The sequence below is a fragment of the Stegastes partitus genome, unplaced genomic scaffold, assembly GCF_000690725.1.
Source record: "Stegastes partitus isolate 25-593 unplaced genomic scaffold, Stegastes_partitus-1.0.2 Scaffold395, whole genome shotgun sequence".
Taxonomy (NCBI): domain Eukaryota; kingdom Metazoa; phylum Chordata; class Actinopteri; family Pomacentridae; genus Stegastes; species Stegastes partitus.
Genome location: NW_007578126.1, coordinates 332,690 through 356,828, shown reverse-complemented (window position 1 = coordinate 356,828; position 24,139 = coordinate 332,690). Strand labels below are relative to the sequence as shown.

Sequence of the window (24,139 nt, the reverse complement as noted above, 5' to 3'; positions counted from 1 at the left end):
AAATGGCATGCAAGAAGCTGAGATCAAGCCTGGAACCTTCTTGCTGTGAATCAAAACTGCATGAGTAGGTTACAATTTACTATCTCATAAAATAAAATCTCCTCCTCAAGATTTACCCACAAGGATACTAGAGCGTGCTTTACATGGCCATGAACAATTTATTGCACTTCTAAATGCCAGGCTTGTTTATCTAAACATTTATCATCCAAGATAAGCAGCTGTATAGTATGACAAAGTGTTTGCGTGAAATATTTATCTGTTTCTAACCGATGAGAGGAGGGGTAAACAAAGATAAAGCACTTACTGTTCTGTTTTCAGATTGTATAGATGATTTATGTACTTTAACAGATTTTTTTTTTAATGCGTGAAAACTCAGTCACAATGACGGGAGAATGGTTGAACAAACAAAGTGAATGGGCAGGTTTAGTGCAGTTCAGATACAGATGTAATGGGTATTGTAGGCTCACTGCTGGTTTATGTAAGTTCCTCATAGCGGCCTACGATTCCCATCGACCCTTGCGGCAGGACGAGCGTAACAAGCCGTTGCCAACAACTTCAAACACCCTTTCGAGCCTGTCAGCGGTGTGTCGCCTGCCGTGCTGCCTCTTCCTCTGGCCTGACAACTGGAACCATGCTGTCCTTCACTCTGAGACAACTCACACGGGTAACTGTAGCATTAAGTGCAAATTTTGTGTAATTGTTTCCCTCTCGGTGTTTTCAGTTAGGTAACTAGAGGCTGGGCTTTCTGCGTGTTTGAACTGATAGCTAGCTTAACGTCAGTGTGGGTAAGTACCAACTTGCAGTCGTGGGGTTTAAGTTGCCCACTCTCGCTTGTGCAAGGTGTACAGTTGATGTTAAATAGGAAAAAATAGAGTTTCCGCAACAAACTGGCTGTCTTTTCTGTCCTGTTCGCACTGATTTATTTATTTTATTTTTTTTGAAATCTTGACGCTTTTTAGCTAGCTGATTAGCTAGCGGCTAACTGTCGTTGTCGGTAACTTAGGTGGCTGCAGTTATGATGCAACAGCGACTGCTCAGTTTCATCATGTGGGAATGCTGCGAAAACATCATGAATGAACACAAATACATGGCTGTGGCTGTTTACAAAATTTAGTTTTTAACAAACATCCTAAATTAAGCTGAACTTAAAATAATGCATAGATGCTACTCAATGAGCATGTAACCATATAATAATTAGACACGTGAGATGTTTATAGTTGACGAGATGTGACATTGATTCATAAGCTTTGTGACTACATCTACACTAATAACTTTAAGTACTTTATTCAAAGAAAAAGCATATTAGATTTCCAAATTCATTAGGAGGGCAGACAATCAAATGTTACTTTTCAAGTGTCACCTCTTTCATCTCCACATTACTGTTGGAGAAATCTGCATAAAACTGTAAATGGATTTTGTTGAACATGAAGAAATTAGCAAACCAAACTATAAACATCTGCACATTATGAGCAACATTTTGGATTGGACATTATAAAGGTGTAACCCTGACTCTGGTATGAGCTAAACCAGTGGTTCCCAAAGTGGGGACAAGCAAGGAGGGGATCATGAGGTGATTTTCACAAATCACATAGTTTTCAAAATTATTAGAAATAGCATAATTTAGCCTTAACCTTTGCTAAAGATAAATACAGTAATTACATTTAAACTAAAAGCATGCAAATTTAATTAAACTCAGAATGGACTTGCCGTCCTCTAAGCCTAGTGCACGTGCATCTCATTAGGTGAGTTTAACATTGAAATGAAGTCAGAAAAGAAAGCTGACAAGTTTGGGAGCTGCTGAACTCTCTTTTAGTGGTTGTATTTATTTTCTTCTGTGATGTATGAATTGGATAGATGCCATGTTGTTTTTTGGTATCCGTGCTGTACATCATTTTTTAGTAATAATGCCTAAAAAGAATTGAGAAACTGACAATAACTTAAATGATAATGTTCTCTTGTATAATCAGAAACTTTTAAATTAGCTCCCTGTCTTCAGTTGTTAACTACAGTAGCTTGGCAAAATAGTGTCCCATCATTTTGTCAAAAACTTCAGTAGATTGAGTGTTTAGTTATTCAGTACTATACATGCTTACAGAGATGTGAAGTCAAGTTGAAAGCCACAGTCCTGATAACTCTATACAGATAATGCAAAAAAAAAAAAAAGGGTTAACAGATAATGATATATGAACTAGAAATGTGTGGTTCTGTCTGTTCTCAAAAACGTTCAAAGTTCAAAATGAGCTTCAGCTGTATTGTTCAGGAACCAAGCAAATATTAACCTCTTACTTTCAGATAATTATGTAACAGATAGGGGAATATTTTTGAGCAACTTAGGAAGTATTGCCATTGTTTCAGTGGTGTCAGCAGCTTCTTGACTATTATCTTTACCAGTAATTACTGCTGAAGGGTAGTTGCAAGGACGATGTGAACCATGATTTTCCAGATATAGATATTGTCCTAATATCTATTCCACACAGTTGTAAGTTTATGAATTTCACCAAAAACTAATGCAATACTCAAAATTATGTTAAGTTTCTAATAATTAGTCTGGTCTCATTGGTATATTGTACATGGGTTGTGGGACATAGCTGTTGAATAGCCTGTTCAGTATTACTCATAATATTTCGTACCACAAAGATGAATCAAAAACTTGTTTTAAAATTGCAACAAAATGTGAATGACAAAAGCTAATAGTTTATACCAGAGCTGTTGCTTGTGACTGCATTTTGTGGACTCTCTTTACTATTCTAGCATCAGTATCACCCTAGTATCCCCATTACATGTGTAATCCTAATTAAAATTCTAATATTCTGACACATGAAAAGGTGAAACAAAATGTCGCGCGCACACACACACATGCACACATGCACTTTCATATAATAACGGCCAGTATGACACAACAAAGTACTGCTCACTACTTTTTTCGTAAACAAATTGTTTGATTAGGTTAAACATCAGGTTGATAAAGGTGAAAGAAGAAAAAAAAGGTTGATTCTTAGCCTAATTATGGACCTCATAGGTGACCTATTTCGGAGATGTTATGAATTTCACGTAGTTTCTCAGAAACAGCTAGGCTGTACCAAGTCTGAGCCAAAATCTTGTGGCATGTGTTCAGACCTAGTTTTGTAAGTCACTCACTACTTTGTTTGAAGTTTCCCACTAAATTGAGCAGTTCACATGCTTGCATGCTTTTTCTATTGGTGCTAATTGGTTAAGTGTGCTTCATCGTTGAATTTTTAATGGACTCACAAGACAAGTCTTTTTTTGGTGAGAGGATCAAAGCATGTGATGTCCTCATAGGATCTGTGTATGTGACAGAAAGATTTCAGCATGCTGTTTTGTTTTTTGTTGCTGTTGACCTCATGTTCTTTATAGGACGACTGGTCTATGAAGAACTTTTTGTGACTTGGATCTTCGAAAGTTGTTGCAAGTGTTTATACTCCTAAAACTCCACTTAATCTGTATAAGAATTCCAAATGAACTCTACTCCCTTTTTCAAACCATCCGTCCATTTCAAAAGGCCAAAGACATAGTATTACTTTTGACTAAGGTTTTCTTTTACTCATGAAAGCACTTTCTGTAAGACATTCTGCTATTTTTTTTAGACTCCAGTTGTAGCGCAGATGATATTTGATTTGGTGGATTTGCATGGATGTCACGCTTAGATTCAGTATGTAATGATGGAAAAAGCACCTATGCACTCCAACTTTGAACCATTTGAAAAACTTTTAGTTCAATTTTAAATTGTTATGCAGTAAACTTTGTTAGAGCAAACTGAGTGTGAATGTCACAGCATGTAACTTTACACATTTTCAGATTTTGTTTTTGATAGTTTAGGTTCTGCTTAGGTGAGAAAGAAAAGGGGAATGCATTAGAACATTAGAGAGCTTGCCGAGTACTGCTTTTTGCATGCTGTGCATCAGTCAGAAATTTTATTTGAAACCACTGGTATTTGTCAGAACCAGAGGTCATACTGAAAATTGAACACCACTGTTCATGCTGCAACTAGACAAGTAGGAGATTCAGCATGGTGGTGATGTAACAAGGTAGCTGACATACAGTTACCCTGAAAAAGAAAAGAAAAAAGCATGTGGAAAGTTAGTATGCTCACACTTAACCCCCCCCCCCCAAAAAAAAGTGGTTAGTTCACAATGTATGCTTCTAAAGTCAAAATTCCATGTAACTAATAAAATACAAAAAAAATGTATGGTTAAGAACTTGAAATATTCAAATTTGATCAAATATAAATTCATTACTGACATGAGAGATTTCTTTGGCAGGAATTTGCTTTTCTTTGGTGAGAAGACCTGTTGCCCTTTAGAGTTTTCTGCATAACTCCTACACACCATGCTTTTGTTTGAAGTTCAGAGGAAACGCTTTGCAGTAATTGTACTTGTTTTCCCTATCTTTTTTTTTTTAGTGGTTATCAGAGGTTAAGTGGGTTGGAAAAGAGACAACAACATTTTTGTTTTCATCTATACGCTGCCAATGTTAACCAAAAGAGTACTATGGTTGTATTCAGCACTTAATTTTGGTTTAGAAATAGTTTACAGTGTTGCCGTAAATACAGCTTCTCTAGCTTCAATGTCACACACAGAAACCAAAAAAAATCGAATTTATTGCTTTGTACTTTTTGGCCTAAACTAACATATGCTGCCCCGGAATAGCTTTTCTCTGTCCAATATCACCATAAATTGAATATTTACACAGATAAAAACAGAGAAAAGCAGCTCTTCCTCACATTTAATATTGTATAATTTTGAAAATATCATATTGGACCGTGAAAGATTATACTGGGCATTTTATAGACAAAATATTGACAGAGAAAATAAATTGCAGATTAACTAGCTTAATTTAGTTTACTACACCTGTCAGACAGTCCGTTCCATCTCTGGGTTGGATTTATAGGGACTTAAAGTTTACTTCTGATAGAATAACATTTATTATGACTTAAAATCGTTGCTATTTATTTCTTCAAAGTTGTGTATATTAACTTAAGTTTAAAGACTGGTTTAGCTGTATTTAGGTGGTTCAGTATTTCTTTTTAGGTGGCCCAAACAAAATGTACAATGTAAGGAGACCCTGTAATGTATTTCTATTTTTGATTTAACACACTGTGAAGTTGACAGACAGTAAGAGGGGTTTGAGTGAAAGAAAGGCCACAATTCGGACAGTGTCAGTAGTATAGTCCCCAGCATGCATCTGCGGCAACATGAAGTTTAATGCAGAGTTGTTGTTTTTTTTCATTTCTTTCTGTTGTGGAAAGATAAACATAAATGTATTGTTCTAACACCTACACCTCCTGAAGAGTGGCTTTGTTGCCGGCATTGCTTAAGTCTCTGATTGTCACCCTGACAATCCTTGACCCGGATAGAGTGAATTCGCCCTGGACTGTGTTTCTGTCCCTTTACGCCTCTTCACCCCATCCAGACTTTTCAGTCTCGTGCTATCCTGAGTGAATCACAGGGCAATTTGTAACGGACAGCCCTGCTATTAGTCAGTGACAGAGAAAGAGGCAACTACGTGTCAGACTGACAGATGCTGCTGCCCTGTCGACACTTCTTCTCTGCTACCTTACATATCTGTTTGTTTTTTTGTTGTTGTTGTTGTTGTTGTTGTTGTTGTTTTCTTCTTCACTGTTTCCCCACTCTAGTCCTGTCTGCTTTCCTTGTGTTACAGAATTGATTGTTGTTTGGTATAGCCACTGATGGACAGCAGTCATCTGTAAAATTGACTCGCCTCAGGAGCAGCTTCAGGAAATGGGCAAAAATAATACAGAACAAGGATTAATGACATGATTTTCTTTCTTCCCTTTTGTTCTTCTTCGCCATTGTTGTTTGGGCACAGATGTTTGACAGGAAAGGCAAAGTGCCAACAATTACCTTATCATTGTCACACAGATGTAGTGCATCTGTGACTCTGCCATTATTTCGTGCTCAGCACCCAGGTTGATGTGGCCTATCCCGCCCCTTTTCTCACAGCAGAGTTTTCATCAAGTTCACCTTCAAACAACTGCGTAATGTGTCGCCTAAAAATAGTCCCACTGTGACATATTTGGTGCTTGTATCTTGGCTCTCACTTCTCTTGGATCAGTTTATCTTGTGTTTATTAATTAATCTTCCATAATGATCAGGGCTGAGAAATGAAGCAGGAAAGCGGAAAGGGAGACCGCAGGGACTGACCTGTGTGTTGTTTGTTTAAGCCCAGAGCTGTCCCATTTGGACACCATGGAAGTGATATCTGTGACAAGAGGAACTAATAAAAATGCCACACGAGTGTTACTTGGCTGAGTGTGCTTAGCAGCGTCGGGTGACAGGATGGGGACAGGAGGATAGGAAGAGGAAAGCAAGGAGGAGGAGGGAAAGGCACTCCTGTCTGTTTTGCAGTCAACAGTGGCCCTATAACCACACAGTGTTGGCTTGTGTTGGGTTTTTCTGCTGCTGCTTTCCCTGGCTTTGGTCTGCCCCAGACAGCAAAGGACATTTTCCGTCAAGATTTAATGACCCGTGTGATTTCTCAGTGAGAAACTTGTCCTGAGAGGCAGCTCAACCTGTCTCCCCAGGCCCTCATCTCCTACAGGACCCTGAGGAGTGGGGGGCTCTCCCCTTTTCCACCATCACCACTGCCACTGGTGACAGAAGGCCAGGGTAGACACTGTTAGAAATCGTCATTAATGTGCCACATGGTTCCCGTGGTGTGTCACTACTGTCCCCTCTACCACCGCAGGAACCAGGGAAGAGGTGGTAGAGTAGATTTAACAACATTTAAATTCAACAATTTCCCTGCGGTTTACACCGAAGGGATCAATAAAGTTTTATTCTATTCTATTCTATTCTATTCTATTCTATTCTATTCTATTCTATTCTATTCTAGAGTGGGTAGGCTAAACAACAATGGAGTAGCTACTTCAAGAGATCAATTGACTAAACATTTTTTACACCACATGGAATAGGCGTAATTGTATTTGTTATATTTTGGTCATCAACCAGTCCTGAGCTTTGTGTTAATTGCTTTTTAATAGTGCTATTAAAGGGAGGCTGTCCCTCACACCCCAGCACACCTGCACAGATGATAGCTATTGGTTAGTAGTGGGGGATTGATCTCAGCACAGAGTCATCATCATATTGTTGATTAAATGACGGGAAGGAGCCAGTTTGTTCTTAGTGCAATCAAAGTGTCAAGTATTTAATTCAACCTTTTAGTGTTTTCCCACACAGCACTCTTACTGTTGATTAGGAATTATAACAGGAACTTGTGCACTATTTAAATATAACCCAACATTTTTTGTGTGCACAAAGGTTTTCTTATTGTCCAAGCACTGCAGCTATGGTATATAACAGTAAGCTAGAATAATAGCAACAGAATTGAACCCAGTGTGGGATTCATTTTTAAGAAGAGCCAGTGAAAATTGTATGGACTCTGCACTCTCACATGATCAGGCATTGCAGCAGCAGCAGCAGCAGCAGAAGAAGAACTCGGCAGCACCAGTCAAGATTAGATAAGCAGGAAGTGCTGAATCTGTTCTCTGTATGCCTCCTTCTGGTACACTGAGGCTGTAAAAGTCAGTCCCTCAGTTTGTAGAAGTGCTGATAGAGGCATAATTGAACAACCATGCTGATTATTGATATCATGCAAACACGCCAGCTTCTAATTATACCAGACTACATATTAGAGTGTAAGAAGAGCTGTGGAAAGGACTTGAAATGTCTTCTTACTTATACAGGTCAAATCAGGCTGTCTCTTTATATATTTGAACTGATAAAATATGCTCTACAGAGAAATTATGTTCTGTGTAACATGTCTCATGTTGTATTCTGATTATTTGAAATGCCCAAACTACTTTAATCTTAATAGATAATTTACTCCAAAATTCTTCCCCCCAAACTTTGCCAGCCTGTGTCAGTCCTTATAATCCATGACCCATTTAACTGCAATGGCCCAGTTTTAGGAAATGTGTCTACAATAACTGTCTGTGTAAAACTAATAAAGTCTAAATTGAGACTTTCCCTCTCTGTATCCCCTCTTCTCTCATCTTATACGCCAACCTTCCTCCTGCTTACAGCCACTCTGCCAGCGGGCCCCTATTTGTCTCAGCATACGTGGCCAGCAGTCCCACGCTGCCACCCGTACAGTGGATGAAGATCGTCCGTGGACGGGTCAGGAGAGTCTAGCTCAGGATGACCCAGAGATGTGGGATCTGCTGCAGAAAGAAAAAGACAGGCAGTGTCGTGGTTTGGAGCTCATTGCATCTGAGGTACCACACTTTAAAAAAAAAAAATCCAGCTGATGCTTATTTAACCTGTTTGTTTGTTCTTGTTTTTGTTCACATTTAGAAAATGAGCAACACTAAAAGGGCAATGATGAAAAGAAGTTAAGTCTAATAAAACTACCACAAATGTGTGCAATTAGTCATGTAAATTATTTAAATGTTGCTAAAACCGGATAAGACAGCGACCCACAAAGCAGGGGCTATAGTCCCCAACGCAGCGCTCGTGAATTGACTCCTGACCACAGCCATTTGCTGAAGGTCTTTCCCCATTCTTCTCCCCCCCTTTCCTATCTCTCTTCATTGCTCTGAATAAAGGCAAAAGCCAAAAAAAAGAAAATTTAAAAAAGTTTCTAACCTAGCTAGTCAACACCAGAAATACTAGTTGGTTATGCTAATTATTAATATTTTCTTAATGTACAATGCTAGTTAACCGTTACATCCAATGTCTTACGCAGCCACCCGCTTGTTAGCTGGGGTAGCCCCGCTTAGTGACAGGTGGCTGCTTGCCCAGCAGTGGGCTGCTGGTGGGCAGGCTGCAGTCCTCCTCTTACCACACTAATGTCCGAGTGTGGTAAGGCATCAAGGTTAAGAGGCGGACAGATGATACCTTGCAAAACCAGCATTGCAGTATTTTCTTATCTAGAAAATGAAAGTGATGTACTGAGGTTGTGTCACAGTAAATTGGTACAACCACTTGACAGGAGCAATGCACAACCACATTGAATGTAGATGCATGTGGATTCAACTTGTGAGGTATTTTAAGTGTTATTTGTTAACTTTTATTTAATGAGTTGTCATGTTTTGTAGGGTAATGTGCAATGTTTATATGCAAGGTGCAAAGTACCATACATTTCAGCTCTTAAACAGCTACAAGCAATATTTTTTTTTGTTATTTTTCTGTTTAATAAATTTAAAAATTGTGCATTGGCAATCTCTCTAAAACCTATATCTGATGCCTGTATAACTCAGCACACATCACTGAATATATGAATGTGTGGATTTGCTCAAAACATTTTGACTGTAGAGTGAATGGGTATTTGAAAATGATGGGGCAAATGATGAGCAGAAGGTTTGGGCAGACTAATATAAACAGTTATTTGAACCACATCTTGGTGGATCAGGTAATAATTGGCACGTTCATTTTTACAGTGCCTTTAAAAATGTTGGCGTGGAGTTGGGAGGTGCAGATATTTTTATTTAATAATTAAAAAAATAAATAAATTCAGACACAATTCTGGATTAAAGTGGCTAATTTTAATTGAAAGACATTCAATGTAAGCACTTATTCAGTGCCTGTAAGAGTTGGCAACACCTCCTCTGTATGTTGGCAGTGCAGGTAGCTGAGAACACCCCATCACCTCTGATAAATGTTTTGGCAAACTGCTAAATGTGCAGACATTCTAGCCTTGTGGATATCCATTGTCGTAATTAATTTACATGTTGCTGCTGGTAGGAGTAAAAGAAACTACCTTTTTAGGGATGTATTAAGGCTCTTACTGTAGGTGAATACAGTATATAGTACATCGAATATCACAAATGACAGGGGTATTGCATTTTAAATTCATACACTGCAAATGTTAGAATGTTTTTGCTAATTTATTCCTAAATCATGTTGCTGAATGCATTAATGTTTTATAGCAATAAATTTGCTGGTTTGCAATCTTCCAGTGGCCTGCTAGGCTTGTGAAACTGTGACCTTCTGCTTCAAATATACAAATGAAAAAACTGATGTCATGAACTCTGACGAGAACGAATTCACATCAACCTTGCTTTTCATACATTATTTACCCACTGACAAACTGTACACAGTGTGCTGTAAGTCACTCAAACTTTCTTTCTTTAACGGTAAAAACACTTGAAAGTGACTATTCTGACTGTAAGCAAGAATAGCTCAGTTTTTACAGAACTCTTTGTTTTTATTCCAAGGCTGAATGGTGTGAAATGAAAAATTTTACTATTCAAAAGGGCGGACAAGGTTTTATCGTCTGTTGTTCTTTTTCCCTCCTCCTGTTTCTTCCTCGCCACAGTAGTTGTTCAGTGGAGTATATCAGCTCCCTCTCAACACAAAGCCTGACCGCTCTAGTGTGAGATAAAGCTGATATCTTCATTCTGCCTCCTCCCAACTCACTCTGCGAGGCACATCACAGTACAGCTCAGGCAGACATTCCTTGAATGAGAAGACATACGTTTTCCCACACGTGTCCACCCACCCACACACACACACACACATACTTCAAGACACTGAGAGGCAAATGCATTTCCTTTTCTAATATATGCACAATCGTCGGCATGACAGACGGACGCAACAGAAAGCTGTTACTGGAGCTGTTATCTTCCTTGATCTCCTCTTGGCTCCCAGGTGAAGCATTAGCATAACCACACACACACAAGACACCACCCACCTCCCTATTGAGGGAGAGAGTGGAGACTATATTTTTTGTGTATGTGTTTTTTGTCAGACCCTATTACTGACCAATGTGATAATATACACTAGTGTTGTTGAGGAGGCCATGTCAAAAGAGTTCTCTGTTACACAGTCAGAACTGCACACATTTATACAGGGAGAATTATGTTCGCATACATACAGTGGGTCATATCTTCTTTGCCACCTGATAAAACTCAATCGACAATAAGTCTACTGCATATCTGATAGAGAATTGTTCAGCTGCACATGACACCTAAAGTAGCCTTATATTAAACTTACAAATATAAATGGTACTCTATTAAGGTGATCTTTTCCTTTATACATTTTCATTCATTTGTTCTAACATTGTTTATACATTACCTGAGGTGTTAGCAGTCAAGTGTCAGTTTGGTTGCGATTAGTAGGAAGATTTGGACAAGAGTTGGAAAGACTCATTATGGTATGAAGAGAATGCAGTCGTGACTCGATAATCCAACCCATAGCAATCCGAAAACCTTGCTATACGACAGGTTTTTAGGAAAAACGCACGGAACCCATGAAAAATAGCTTTAACATACTGACAGCCTTGGATTCCGACTCTGACATGACATTTTATGTCACAAATAAGGATAATGGCGTATTATATGACTTAACAATCCAACAGATTGGCTTCGTTCAGACTGCAGGACTTAATGCTCAATTTGGATTTTTTTGTGAAATCCGAGTTTTTTGCAAGTTTGTTCACATCTCCAATTAAATGCGACTTGTATGCAGTCTCCTGGGTGAATTTCATACGACCTAAAAGTGCCCCACATGCGCAGAAGAGGAAACAATGACATCACGCGCAGCGAGCGTGCTCAGTGTTTGCGGACGTAAACACAGATGGCAACCGTGAAGCGTATCTGCCACCCCCCGCCACCGCCGCTGATGGTGGAAACAGAACTATGACCGCTAACTAAACAGCAGCCAAGTACTGCCTGTGCGTTCCGGCCACTTCCACCTCTGACGAATACCCCCCCGCGCGTGCCGAATGTTTGGATATTCATCATTAATTGGGCCTGAATATCCAGAGACCAGTAAGTGCTATTCTGACCAGCCCTACTAGTTATTATAACAACTATGAACAATAAATATTAACAATAAATGACCATTCAGGCATCAAGGCCTGCTTGTATCTGGACCTCTGTCTTGACAATCTGACAGCCTTGCTATTCAACATAAAAGAAGGTTTTTTCATTTAGTGTCGGATTATCGAGTCACGACTTACCAGATGAACAGCAGTATGTAAAAGGACTGCTATTGACAAATATTTTAATTTATATTAAATTAATTGATTAATAATTGTGTTCTTGACTGTTTAGAAAACTGAAGAAATGCTCTTCTACAGCCTAATTTATTGTGAAAATGATAGGTCGTTCCATAGCACACATAAGATATGTAAGAAAAACTTTTGGTGGAAAATTGCACCACTTTTTCAGCAAAATAACTCACTACAATTTGTTTTTCTTGGAAAGTGAATTTCAAAATGATTTAAAAAGGCCACACCAGTGTATCGCAACATGTGCAGAAAAGTTTATTACATTATCTTGTCTTCCCCACCAGTGAGGTGATAAGCATTGTGAAGTGCAGAGTGTTAGTCTATGGAAGTCCAGGGGTTCAATACTGTAATGATTGCCTCCAGCCGGAGGGGGATTTCTCACTATCACTTAACAGACTTTAATTTGCCGTCCTTGTCCCTTCTGTCCACTTGCGCCATTGATCTGAGTGTGTGTTTGCTTGTGTGTGTGTTCTCACCACAGAATTTCTGCAGCCGAGCAGCTCTGGAAGCTCAGGGCTCCTGTCTGAACAACAAATACTCTGAAGGCTACCCAGGGAGAAGGTGAGTGTGTTTATTCAGCCCCACCTCTGCTTATTAACACTGTTGATATTCTGCGCTTGAGGATATTTGTTACACACTTGCACAAATACACACACACCAATTTAGACTGTGCTCTCTTGTTTGCCCTGCAATAGCACATTCTAACTACATAGCAAATAATCCCCGCCCTCTGAATTGCCAAAGAAAATTCCCAAGGGGATACACTGGAAGAATTTAGTGCCAGGCTGGTAGTTGCATGTTTTCTATTTTCAGTTTTCTGATTTTCAATTATTTGCTGTGGATAATTCACATTTATCAGCAGCAAACAGAAAGCTGATATGTTGCGAGATTCTCCTCATTTGATGCCTTTGATTCCTGGAATGCAAGTCTATCATACATTTCATCCCACTGAATGTGGTTTAATTTTTTTTCCCCACAGTCCAGCTCATCTGTTGTTTTACATTTTAATGTAATGAAACAAAAGGATGATCTCACTGGTCTCTACAGAAGCCATCTGTTGCTCCTTCATCTGTAATTACACTGAAAAGCTTTGATGAGCATTTTTACCTTAGATGCCCCAGATCTGCTGTGAAAGTTTTAGGTCATCTTCAGTCTAGGTTGCTCTAGATTTTTATGACCAACAGTGCCATTTGTGGCAGATATATGAAAGCGAACAGGCATTACTGAAAAAAAAGGGGGCGGGCTATAATTGATATTGTTCTAACAGTAAAATTCTAGGAACATTTTAAATTGTCAATGTATTCTGTATGGACATGACCTTCCTAACAGCAAGCAGCTGACAAATAGATTGCCGCTAGCTAGTGAACAGAGTGGAGCATATGCAGTTAAAAACAAAAATCAAGAATAATATTTCCGTCAAGAGTTGGTGGTGACACAAGCAGACCTAAAAGAGAGAACATTGTTTTTACATTCACAAAGTGGACGCAAAGTGTTTCCATAAACAACTGTTTACTAACAAGGTTGTCATATCAGCTTGAAACAGATGATTCTGTTGCCAGAAAGTAGCCAAAATATTAGCAATTTCAGATTAAAATTACATCAAAATTGAGGAATAATTTAGCAAGTTGCTTGCAAGACTGATTCACTATATTCATGGAATATAAAATTTTCTTTTTTCTTTTTCAACCTTTATCCCAGGTACTATGGAGGGGCAGAAGTGGTTGACCAAATTGAGCTACTGTGTCAGAAACGAGCTCTAGAGGCCTTTGACCTGGACCCAGCTCAGTGGGGTGTCAACGTCCAGCCTTACTCTGGTTCTCCTGCTAACTTTGCTGTCTACACCGCCGTGCTAAACCCCCATGACCGTATCATGGGCCTGGACCTGCCCGATGGAGGACAGTCAGTATTCACTGCTGTTTTCTTTTTATTCTCCACCCTGTCACTTTTTTCTCTCATCCTCACATTTTTCAAAGCTGCCCCAGTTTCTTTGTTGGTCAACACTAGTGTGTCACTTGCAGAGCCTGAAGAATCAGTGTTATGCATTTTTCCTTTTTTATTTTCCTAATCATTTGTTTACACTAGAAATAAGATTTTTCTTTATGGATTAAGTTGTTTGCCAGCTACACATTGCACAAAATAATGTTTGTTAATATGTCCCTGTCACCCCAGTCTGACCCATGGCTACATGTCTGATGTGAAGAGAATCTCAGCAACGTCAATCTATTTTGAATCCATGCCCTACAAACTAAACGTAAGTAGAGGTGCCTACTTCTGATGTATATTTTATCTATTTCCACCAGTGATAAACCATCAGCATTCTTGGTAATGGAAAAGTAAATTCAAATGAAAAGCTATGACAGCAAGTTATAGTGTCATAAAAAACGTTAGGCAGATGCAAGTTAAACAATATTTGAAAATACTTTAATATTCTCGTGCATTTTTCATGCTTTTAAAATCCTAATTGCAAGAACTGTTCTAAATTGAGCCTGTAATGTCAAGACAATCACATTTTGCTGTTTTTCATCTGCATGGAGATTTGTACAATCAGGGTCCCCCACGAAGTGACAAGTAATTTATCAAGTTAACATATAGACATGATCAGTCCACTGTATATTTAGTGTATAGTATTTTATTCCCGGGGTCATAGTTGTGTGGTAGTGTTGGTAGCGGCTGATGGATGGCCACGAGAGTCTGCATGTCCAGACCTGCTGATGTATGGGCAGGCAGGACCCCTCTGCGTGAGAGATAATGGGAAATCGACAGGCTGGCCAGCACCACTGGCTCTGTCTTCACAATGAGCAGGTTGATGGAGTGAGGGGGCATCCATAGATGTGCTGTGGAGATGGGAGATTATCAGGTTGTCTAAATAAAGCTTTCCCTCCTCCTTTTCTCTCTTCTTTTTCTTGTCCATCTTCCTTATTCTCCATTGTGTCTGTTTCTTTGTTTTTCTGCTCCATCCTTCTGTCTTTCACTGTCTCTCCTTTCTGGTGCTTGGAGGATGACTAGAAGGGTAAAGCTGTCTTCAGGCGGCAGACGCCGGTCATTTGGCTGGTCCAGCCTGACTTCATTTCACATGACTCTGAACTACATCTTCTGAAAAATGGATTGTCTAACATGTTTCTTAAATTGCTCAGTTCAATGAAAGGAGCAGGACAAGTCTCGAAAGCAACCTGATCTGTTCAGCCTCATCTCACCAGTTCAGCAGATCTCTGAAAGGTTGAATTTGGATAAGTAGGGGTGCATTACTGCAATTGCTCCATCTTCCTCCATGATATGATAGGTGTAAATGTCTTCCTTAGATAAATTCCTTTCCCTTTTAAGGTAGCCAAAGTACTTCAAATGCAGCTGCTTCAAATGAGCTTCAAATGGAAAAAATCTCTCTTCCGTGTTGATATGTTTGCTCTTGATCCTTAGATATCTGACCTTTTTTTTTTCCTCCTCTCATGTACCTTTTTTTTTTTACTCCTGACCCTTACACTCCCTCTAATATTCTCATATTCCTCCTCCACTTCCTCTTTATTCTTGCCCCACCCTCTACCTCTTCTCTTTCCTCAATCTGTCTACCTCTCTGCAGACTGCAACAGGACTCATAGACTACGACCAGATGGAGTTGACGGCCAAGCTGTTCCGGCCCAAGCTCATCATCGCTGGCACCAGTGCCTATGCCCGCCTCATTGACTATGCCCGCATTAAGAAGGTGCACGGCGAACTCTCTGTATTCAAAACTTACCTTACTTTCACCCCATCTTTCTCTCAGTTTTTTTTTGTGTGTATTTTGCTCTACCCTGTACTCCACTGCTACCTGTTTTCTCTACTTTTCATCCTACATTAGGAAGGCCCGACCAGCTTCATCCTCTTATTTAAAACTCAGTCAACCTTTTTCACTGAAATGTCAAACACACCTGCTTCCCATATTGATAGGTCAGACCCAGCCAGCTTTTCTTCAAACCATGCCTTTACTAATTTCTGTCCCTCAGCAGAGACTTGTGTACTCAGAATTCAGAGCATTCACTTTTAAATTTCAACATTTCCAAACACAAACCAATTTTAGGGTCATTACACACTTTACACACAACAACACAGATGCCTTTTTCTTCTGTTGCCTACTCAACTCACACTCACACAGACTCACAAGTACACAGTAGCAACTTTTAACTGCACACTTCACTGCTCTCTTTGACGGTGCACAAGAGGCCCCTTTATCTGTTTTGTTATATACCCCCCCCCCCCCCCGCTGTTTCACTTCATTCACTCCATGACTGCTTTCCTTTGTTGCAGAGCTCCCACTTTAGCTAGTACCATCAGATGGAGTGTCCCACCATTACAGAGCTGTGTTTTTATTAAGCACCATAACTACTTTGCCACTAGGCCTGAAGAGGGGCCATATTTTCCCCCTGGCATGTCTCTGTGGAACTGTTCACTGTTTTATGGCAGAATCTGCCGGGCAGGCTCCTTTCCAGGTTTTCAGTGGTGTGCTACCTAGATTGGAGCAACCCCCCTTTTTTTTTTCCTTTTTAAATCTGAAATCTGTTTCACTGTCGGCATTCATCAGCGACATCACATCACCCCCTTGTGTTCTATACCCTCTTTCCACTGACTTTTAATCTATTAAACGTGCTGATCCAGTTTAGGTATGAGACGAAGTGAGATTGTCATGATAATGCATATTAATTGGAGCACTAAAAAGATTGTTTACTGCTCTGATCATTCGCCAGTGAGTCATTTGCATGTTAGAAAGCTATTTATTGTTTGTGCCTTTTTCAATAAATGCTGGCAAGAGACAGCAAGGATTTATTGAATTGCACTATAATATTTCAGGCCTCTGAAGACTGCAGAAGAGTGTAATTACACCAACTCTCATATGAAATATCTTATGCTGGAGAAGATAGGTACTGCTAACAGATGTAGAGTGAGTTATCAAACCCTAACTGGGGGAGGATATTAGTGCCATGAGATTGTATCTTTTATCTCAAATTTGAACTCATACAGGGTACAGTCAAATAAAATTCACACACTAATAGGGTCACTGATGGCATTGACTGTGGCAAGTTGCAGAGGGCAGTTTAGTTTTATATTATCTAAAGCAGTTTCTGGGAACACTTTGTATATCAAGAGTAATGCATATGCAAAGACATGGTGGTTTATAAATATTTGGCCGTGCACTTTTTCGCATTATTCTCCAGGACACTACAGTTTAAATTAAACGGTGACTAACGCTTAAGTGCTGACTTTCAGGTATGTTGAGGCTTAAATCATGTGTGTGCACTTTTTTGTTTTGTTTTGTTTCATGTCACGTTTTGACAGAAGTGGCAAGTCCTCTGTCACCTAAAAGTAGGAGACAGTGTCTAAGAAGGGCTAAAATTCCTATACTCAAGAGTGTGCATTTAGAGCCAATCTCACAAAAATCAGACTGCCTCAAGGTTTAATGACTGCACTGCAATTCACAGGTATTGCAGAGTAATGTGATGATTTTGAGTAGTGGAACTAGAACCAACATTTCCTGTCACACATATATATAAATGTGTACTTTAACTTTGCGATTGTTCCTTCTTTATGCCCTTGTCTTCTCTCAGCTCTGCACCAACATTAATGCCTACATGCTTGCTGACATGGCTCACATAAGTGGCCTGGTGGCAGCCAAAGCCATCCCCTCCCCCTTTGAACATTCTGACCTGGTCACCTCCACCACACACAAGTCTCTCCGAGGAGCCAGGTAAGAACAGTCGGTGAGCCTTAGAAACCACAAGTGGGGACAAATCAATTTACCAAGGATGAAACCTTGTTTAAGTTTTAGCGAAAGATAAAGTGGTAAAAATGCTTTGTCAGTAAACGATTCTGTTCCTTCCAGGGCTGGCCTCATCTTCTATCGTAAGGGTGTTCGCTCAGTGGACAAGAAGGGAAAGGAAATCATGTACGACCTTGAGGACAAGGTCAACTTCTCTGTCTTTCCCTCCCTGCAGGGTGGGCCTCATAACCATGCTATTGCTGGAGTAGCTGTGGCACTCAGACAGGTCAGCATAACACACAAATATCCCATTGCAATGTTCATTATGTCACACAGTGATCAACTTTCATTGCATCAGCCTGTTATTTTCCCAGTAAGAGGTTGAACAGATGGATCTATTTTTTCTATGAAAGAGATTCTTATAGTTCTTATGTCCCCCCTTTGTTTCTCTTATGTGAACTGTCTGAACTTCAATGCTGTGTGTCATTCATTAAAGAGAATGAAAGTAGTGATGTCTCACAATTTAACTATTAAAGGGAAATTTCTCTTGAGCAACAATCATTCAGTTTAGAGTGATATTCGTACTTCCATCACCTCCAAAAGTAGTCAACAATAGATCCATTTTTTAAGGTATTTGCTCATTTATTAAAGGAAATATTCAAATATTTCTATCACAGCATACATATATATATGTATATATATATATATATGTGTGTGTGTGTGTGTGTGTGTGTGTGTGTGTGTGTAGAGAGAGAGAGAGATTTTATTTTTTTTTTATTAAATAATAACTCTTAAACATGGTGCATTTACATTTTTATTGAGTTTTCTGTTGCCTTAATAAGTCATTATTTCTTGACCCCTAAATGAAAAGAAGATGACTTATAACCTACCATTGTTTGTGGGTTCTAGGCACAGTCTCCCATGTTTAAGGAGTACATTGCCCAGGTCCTAAAGAACTCCAAATCTATGGCTGCAGCTCTTCTAAGCAAAGGCTACACCCTGGTATCAGGTAATCTAACTTGTATATTAGCATTCCTTTTTTAAAACTATTTTTTCTAAGAAGACACCGACTCAGCAAACAACCGACAAACACTGAAAACTTGCGCAAAATGCCCTGTCACAAAATGCAAATTACACAATGGAGAAAAAAACTGGAATGCATTTAAATTCATGATGTGCAAATAGGCTAATGTCAGGGTAGCTACCTTGTCAGTTAAGGAAATACAATCTGATAAAAATGGTCACTTTGTGGCTGTGAGCAAATGCCTGAATCTTGTACTGCATTTAATACACTGGCCTCAGCTCTTTTTTGCTGTATACCTCTCAGTTGATACCCTAAAAATACAAATTTGTCCTGTGCTTACACGGCAGAGTGTACATACCCCACTTTTAATCCCTTTGTAGCTGTTTTGGCAAAAGAACCGTGCAAGACTTTGTAATAGGAATAATGTATCTTCAGTATTTGTGCAAAGCATATCCAAACAAATACTTTTCTCCATAGTTTAAATTGTAAAGAAAATCCTGTGTGAATCCCTTTTGAATTCACCTTAAACTGACAAATTAGTTAACTACCTTTGAAAATATTGCTCCCTATACAATTTTTAATGACATTATCAACTTCTATGACAACTGGGAGCAGAATTCATTTAGCTAATAGCCCTAGGTGTGTCTCTCTGTGAAAGACTAGAAAACAATTGTCAGGTCAGATTACTAAGAGTTAGACTGGAGTACTATTTTTAATTGTCTCAGCATATTGTATTATCAATATCATTATGTAGTTGCTATAAAAATGCTTAATACTTTATGAAAATGTTAGTAATTCATTACTGCTGTCCCATTGGAGTACTTTTAAGCCACATGATCTGCTGCAAATAATAAATTCAGACTTCAGCTAGTCCAGAATTAAACTGCCAGATTAGTTTAAACATATTGTTTCACATTTCTGTAATCCACAATAGATTGTCCTGGTTGTCTGTAGAAATTAGACTTGGATATGGCATACTCCTGTGAATAAAGAAAGAAACAGTATCACATACATCCTGTTCAGTCTGCGATCAAATGCAACATCCAGGCCAAATACATATTTATCACAGACATTTCTTAATGACCTCAATTTTGCGATTCCTCACCTTTTTAAAAGTAATATTTTTAAAGATTCTGTTTTTTTTTTGTTTGTTTGTTTTTTAGAGCAAACGAAACAAACTGGTTCACACAAATAATTGACCAGCACCGCCACCTTTTAAGAAACACATGACAGAAGCTCATCAATAAGCCCATACATACATACATACATACATACATACATACAACAATTTGGGTTACTATTGCATCTGTGTCAAGAATAATAATGTTTTTGATACCTCAGTTATTGTTATTTCTCTGCTTTTATGCTTTTATGGTTGACCTCAGAAATACCAGCATTTGCTGTGATGGAAGCCAGATAAAAAAAATCATGTAAAAAATTATCCATTTGTCTCCTAAACACGTCACTAAGCAAAAAAAAAAAAAAAAGCAAAAAATATGCTTGTCTCATTTCAGTTATTTCATTTCAATTCTAATTTCAAGGCTGCATGAAGTAAAACGTATAAATGCTGCTTTCAGGTGAACATAAATCGGATATGCACAGAAGAGAGGTGAAGATGTGAATCATTACTGACAAGACACTACTAAAAGTAATTTGGTTTCATCATTAGCAGCATTCGGTTTTGTATCCTAAAGCTAACAAGTCTAGCACCAACAGTTGTCTGTGTTAAATAAAGAACCAGGTGGTACGATCAAATGCTTTAAAGTAAAGATTGCATGTCTACAAAGCCTTGGACTCCTCTTCAAAAGTTTTTATGAACAATGCTTATTATTCCAGGTGGGACCGACAACCACCTGGTCCTGGTGGATCTGCGGCCTAAGGGCATTGACGGGGCTCGGGCTGAGAGGGTGCTGGAGCTCGTGTCAATCACTGCAAATAAGAACACCTGCCCCGGGGACAAGAGCGCCCTGACTCCTGGTGGCCTCAGGCTAGGTAAGGAACAACCTCACATTACATGGTGTTTAGCTGGACACACACAGGGGTTGTCATACTTATTATGAGTATGATCAGAAACCACATTTAAAAAAAACAGTAATGTTTGTGCTGGTTTTAATATTTAAAAAGTTTTAAATCCCAAAAGAAATTGTAATCTGTATTCCCAGTGTATTGTGTTCCATATGCCACTACAAAGAGAAGGTGTTTTAGTCAAATTTACTTTGTTTTTAACATCCTTCTCACTAAGTCTGTTTTACTTTTTCAAAACACAGGTCTACATATAGAAATTAGTCAGCCAACAATTACGCCACAAGCACTGAGCAATTCATGATTAATTAAACTTGTTTGGCTTTTTAATCATCTTCCAGGAAGTGCAAGAGCTCCACATCTACAGTGCCTTATTTTTAGCACTTTCTGAGGGGAAGGTCTTGAACCTACACTACAATGCTCTGCACTTATTACCTTCTCTTTTAGACTGCACTGTAGTGGCCCATTGACCATCAGCATCTGTGTAAGTTTGACACATCTCGAGTCTCTGTAGATTAATTACTGAAGTTTCAAGAAGCTCTGGGGTTCTGCTGCTTTTTTTTTTTCTTTTTTTCTCAAAGACCATATGGTTCCTAAGTAGGAAAAAAAAATCAAGAATATGAATTACATGCAGTTGAACTTCAAAGCAAAGAGGAAAATTTATAGGCAATATTTTATATTTCAAGCTACATTATGTTGTGTTCTTCTTTGTCTCAGGTGCTCCAGCTCTGACCTCCAGACAGTTCAAAGAGGCCGACTTTGTGCAAGTTGTCGAGTTCATGGATGAAGGTTTCAAGATTGCACTGGATGTGAAGAAAAAGACAGGTTAGCTCACTGAGAGAGGGCAGTCAGATTCAAAGTACAACAGTGTATATATTATGAAGCAAAATGTTATATATGTTATATTAACTTGCTGGATGAGAGGAGACAAAATGCTGAGTGGTGATAAAACAAATGAAGCTAAAAACCCTTTTTTGGTTGTCTGCAGGAAAGCTCCAGGACTTCAAGAACTTTGTTCTTCAGGACCCAGAAACTGTGGCTCGCATCGCAGACCTGCGCCACCGTGTTGAAGCTTTTGCCAGGCCCTTTCCCATGCCAGGTTTCCACGACCATTAGGCTGGCCAATGTGGAGTCACTGGTCCATGACAGCCAGATGGCAGAAACCTGGTTGGGCAGAAGTGTGCAAGGAGAAAATGGAAAAATGTCATGTAGTGAAATGTGCTTGTGCCTGTGAATTTGGATGACTTCAGTTCACTTTTTTCCAATCAGATCTGGGGAACCATTTTTTATACTTCTTCGCAGTTATCCATCAATCTTTTCTTCTGAAAACATGGCCTCCATGTTGAGGCAAAAGAAACAATGAAATATGACAGATTTTGTAGAGCAAAAGAAGCTATTTTCTATTGTATGTGTGAAGATCTTTCTCAGCTGTCTTCACACTGTTTAATGCAAGTGTGTGGGAGGAAAAAAAACATGTCAAATGAAACAAAGACCAACGCTTGGTATCACAGTCTCTGTGACTTGATAAGTATATTATTAGTTATTATAACAAGATACAATGAGAGTCTTAATTCTGTAAAGAGTCTTAACTAATGTCACTATTGTGTTTTGGTATGTTCATGAGGAGATCTTTGCATGACAGCTTTGTACAGTCTTTTTCTGTTTTAGAAACCAGGTACACAAACTAGTATTATGAGGCGAAGGGGTGTTTTGTCAAGCAGTGATGTGTTGGCTGCCTTTTTGTAGGAGGATGTTTTGTTGAACATTCTAAATTAACAAAGTATCAAAATGTCATTTTTGAAATTTAGATCTTTAACCTCAAAAAGATGTGACCCACTTCTTTCCAAAGTTAAAGGGTTCAAGCCAAAATTATACAGGAGACAGACTAAATAATCTTATTATATTTTAATATGCTGTAGTTAAATAAAGCAACACTACAAACTGCTCACATAAGTTGTTTAAAAACATGTTTCACACAGTGTAAATGAAAATCAAATATAAGCTTTAAAAGTAGAATTTAATGTGAGTTTGTATTAGATTGCTGCGTATGTCCAAAATCCAACTGAGAATGTCTTTTTTTTTTTTTTTTTTGACTTTGCTAGAACTGTCTTCTTTTTTTTCTTCCAGCGTATCATAGATGACAGATTTTAATTGCTCTTTATTTTCTTAGGACAAAATAGTTTTAAGTAACCAAATGAAATAATAACAGAAATGTCAGTCTGCATTATTTCACATTTGTTTCATTTTGTTTACAGAGAGAATCTACTTTTCTATATATTATTTACAAAGAATTAACTATGTAATTTCCATCATTTCATAAATGCCTGTCGGTTTCCAGTAGCATGCTCTTTTGTTATACTACACAAGAGACAGCTTGTAGTGCAGTCTGTCTGATTTGAGTGTCTTTTTTTTTTTTTCAACGTGGTGTTCAGTGATGGAAGCTGTGAAGCAGCTTGATTTGATAAAACATTCTCTGAGTATTTTGTTGTCTGTCTGGTTCACAGATTGGCACAGTTGTCATTGTCACTGCATCAGTGAGGAAGCAAGATTTCTGTTTGTGAAACTGTCTTATGGCACAATTGAGGCAGAGGCACTGGAAAATAAATGATGTGATACTTTCCTACTTTGCACAAAACACATCTTTTAAAGTGAACAAATTCAGATTTTTTGACAAGGCTTTGCCAAAATATACCAACAAGTATTTTACTACAGTGTACACAAGTCTACTGTTTGTTATCATCTTTGACGTGCTTCCAGCCATTGTACACCAACATGAGTTTGAACTAACTTTCTTTTACAGAACATTTTTATTAATTGTATTAGCAGAGTCCTAATAAAAATCCAGTGATGCAAATGCAGTTTGTTGTTGTGCGCTTGATATTAATATACATCACCTGTCACACCAGTCTGCCAGTATAATTCATTTTATACTGATATTTTAGCACCACAATGTGCTAAATCTCCCTAATTGCTGGTCTGGCCCCTCAGTCATGGAATCAAATGTAGTGTCATCTTTTAAATCTCTTCTTACACGACTAATTTGCACAATGCGGCACACTGTCCTTTTATTCCCAGTCCTCACAGTCTATTGAATTGCAACACTTTCTTTCATAAAACTTTTCATGCTTGGCAATAAAATGGATTCTGATTCAAAATTACACTTTTATTGTTTGGCTTTTTTGGGGGGGTTTTTGATGGAAATTGTATATATAGAGATGATATTTACTTGTTTTTAGCTTTAGTACTGGTTCTTAAAACGAGGCTTCAAGGCAGAGGAAATTACTTGACTATGTTTTGTAATCAATGTACTCGAGGAATCGATGCAGCCCGAATCACGCACTGTGACATCACAACACACACTTTGATGGGAGTGTCGC

At 38.6% G+C, this 24,139-nt stretch overlaps 1 protein-coding gene across 1 annotated transcript; it reads left to right on the top strand.

Moving 5' to 3' along the window:
- The first annotated feature begins 557 nt into the window (after positions 1–557).
- Positions 558–23,917, top strand: shmt2 (serine hydroxymethyltransferase 2 (mitochondrial)). The gene is made up of 12 exons (XM_008285301.1): positions 558–664; positions 8,063–8,254; positions 12,473–12,552; positions 13,690–13,890; positions 14,161–14,242; positions 15,566–15,688; positions 17,565–17,704; positions 17,840–18,002; positions 18,626–18,725; positions 20,577–20,732; positions 21,480–21,587; positions 21,751–23,917. Exons 1-12 carry the CDS (start codon positions 632–634, stop codon positions 21,876–21,878), a joined length of 1,506 nt encoding a protein of 501 aa, XP_008283523.1. The 5' UTR covers positions 558–631; the 3' UTR covers positions 21,879–23,917.
- Positions 23,918–24,139: the final 222 nt, after the last annotated feature.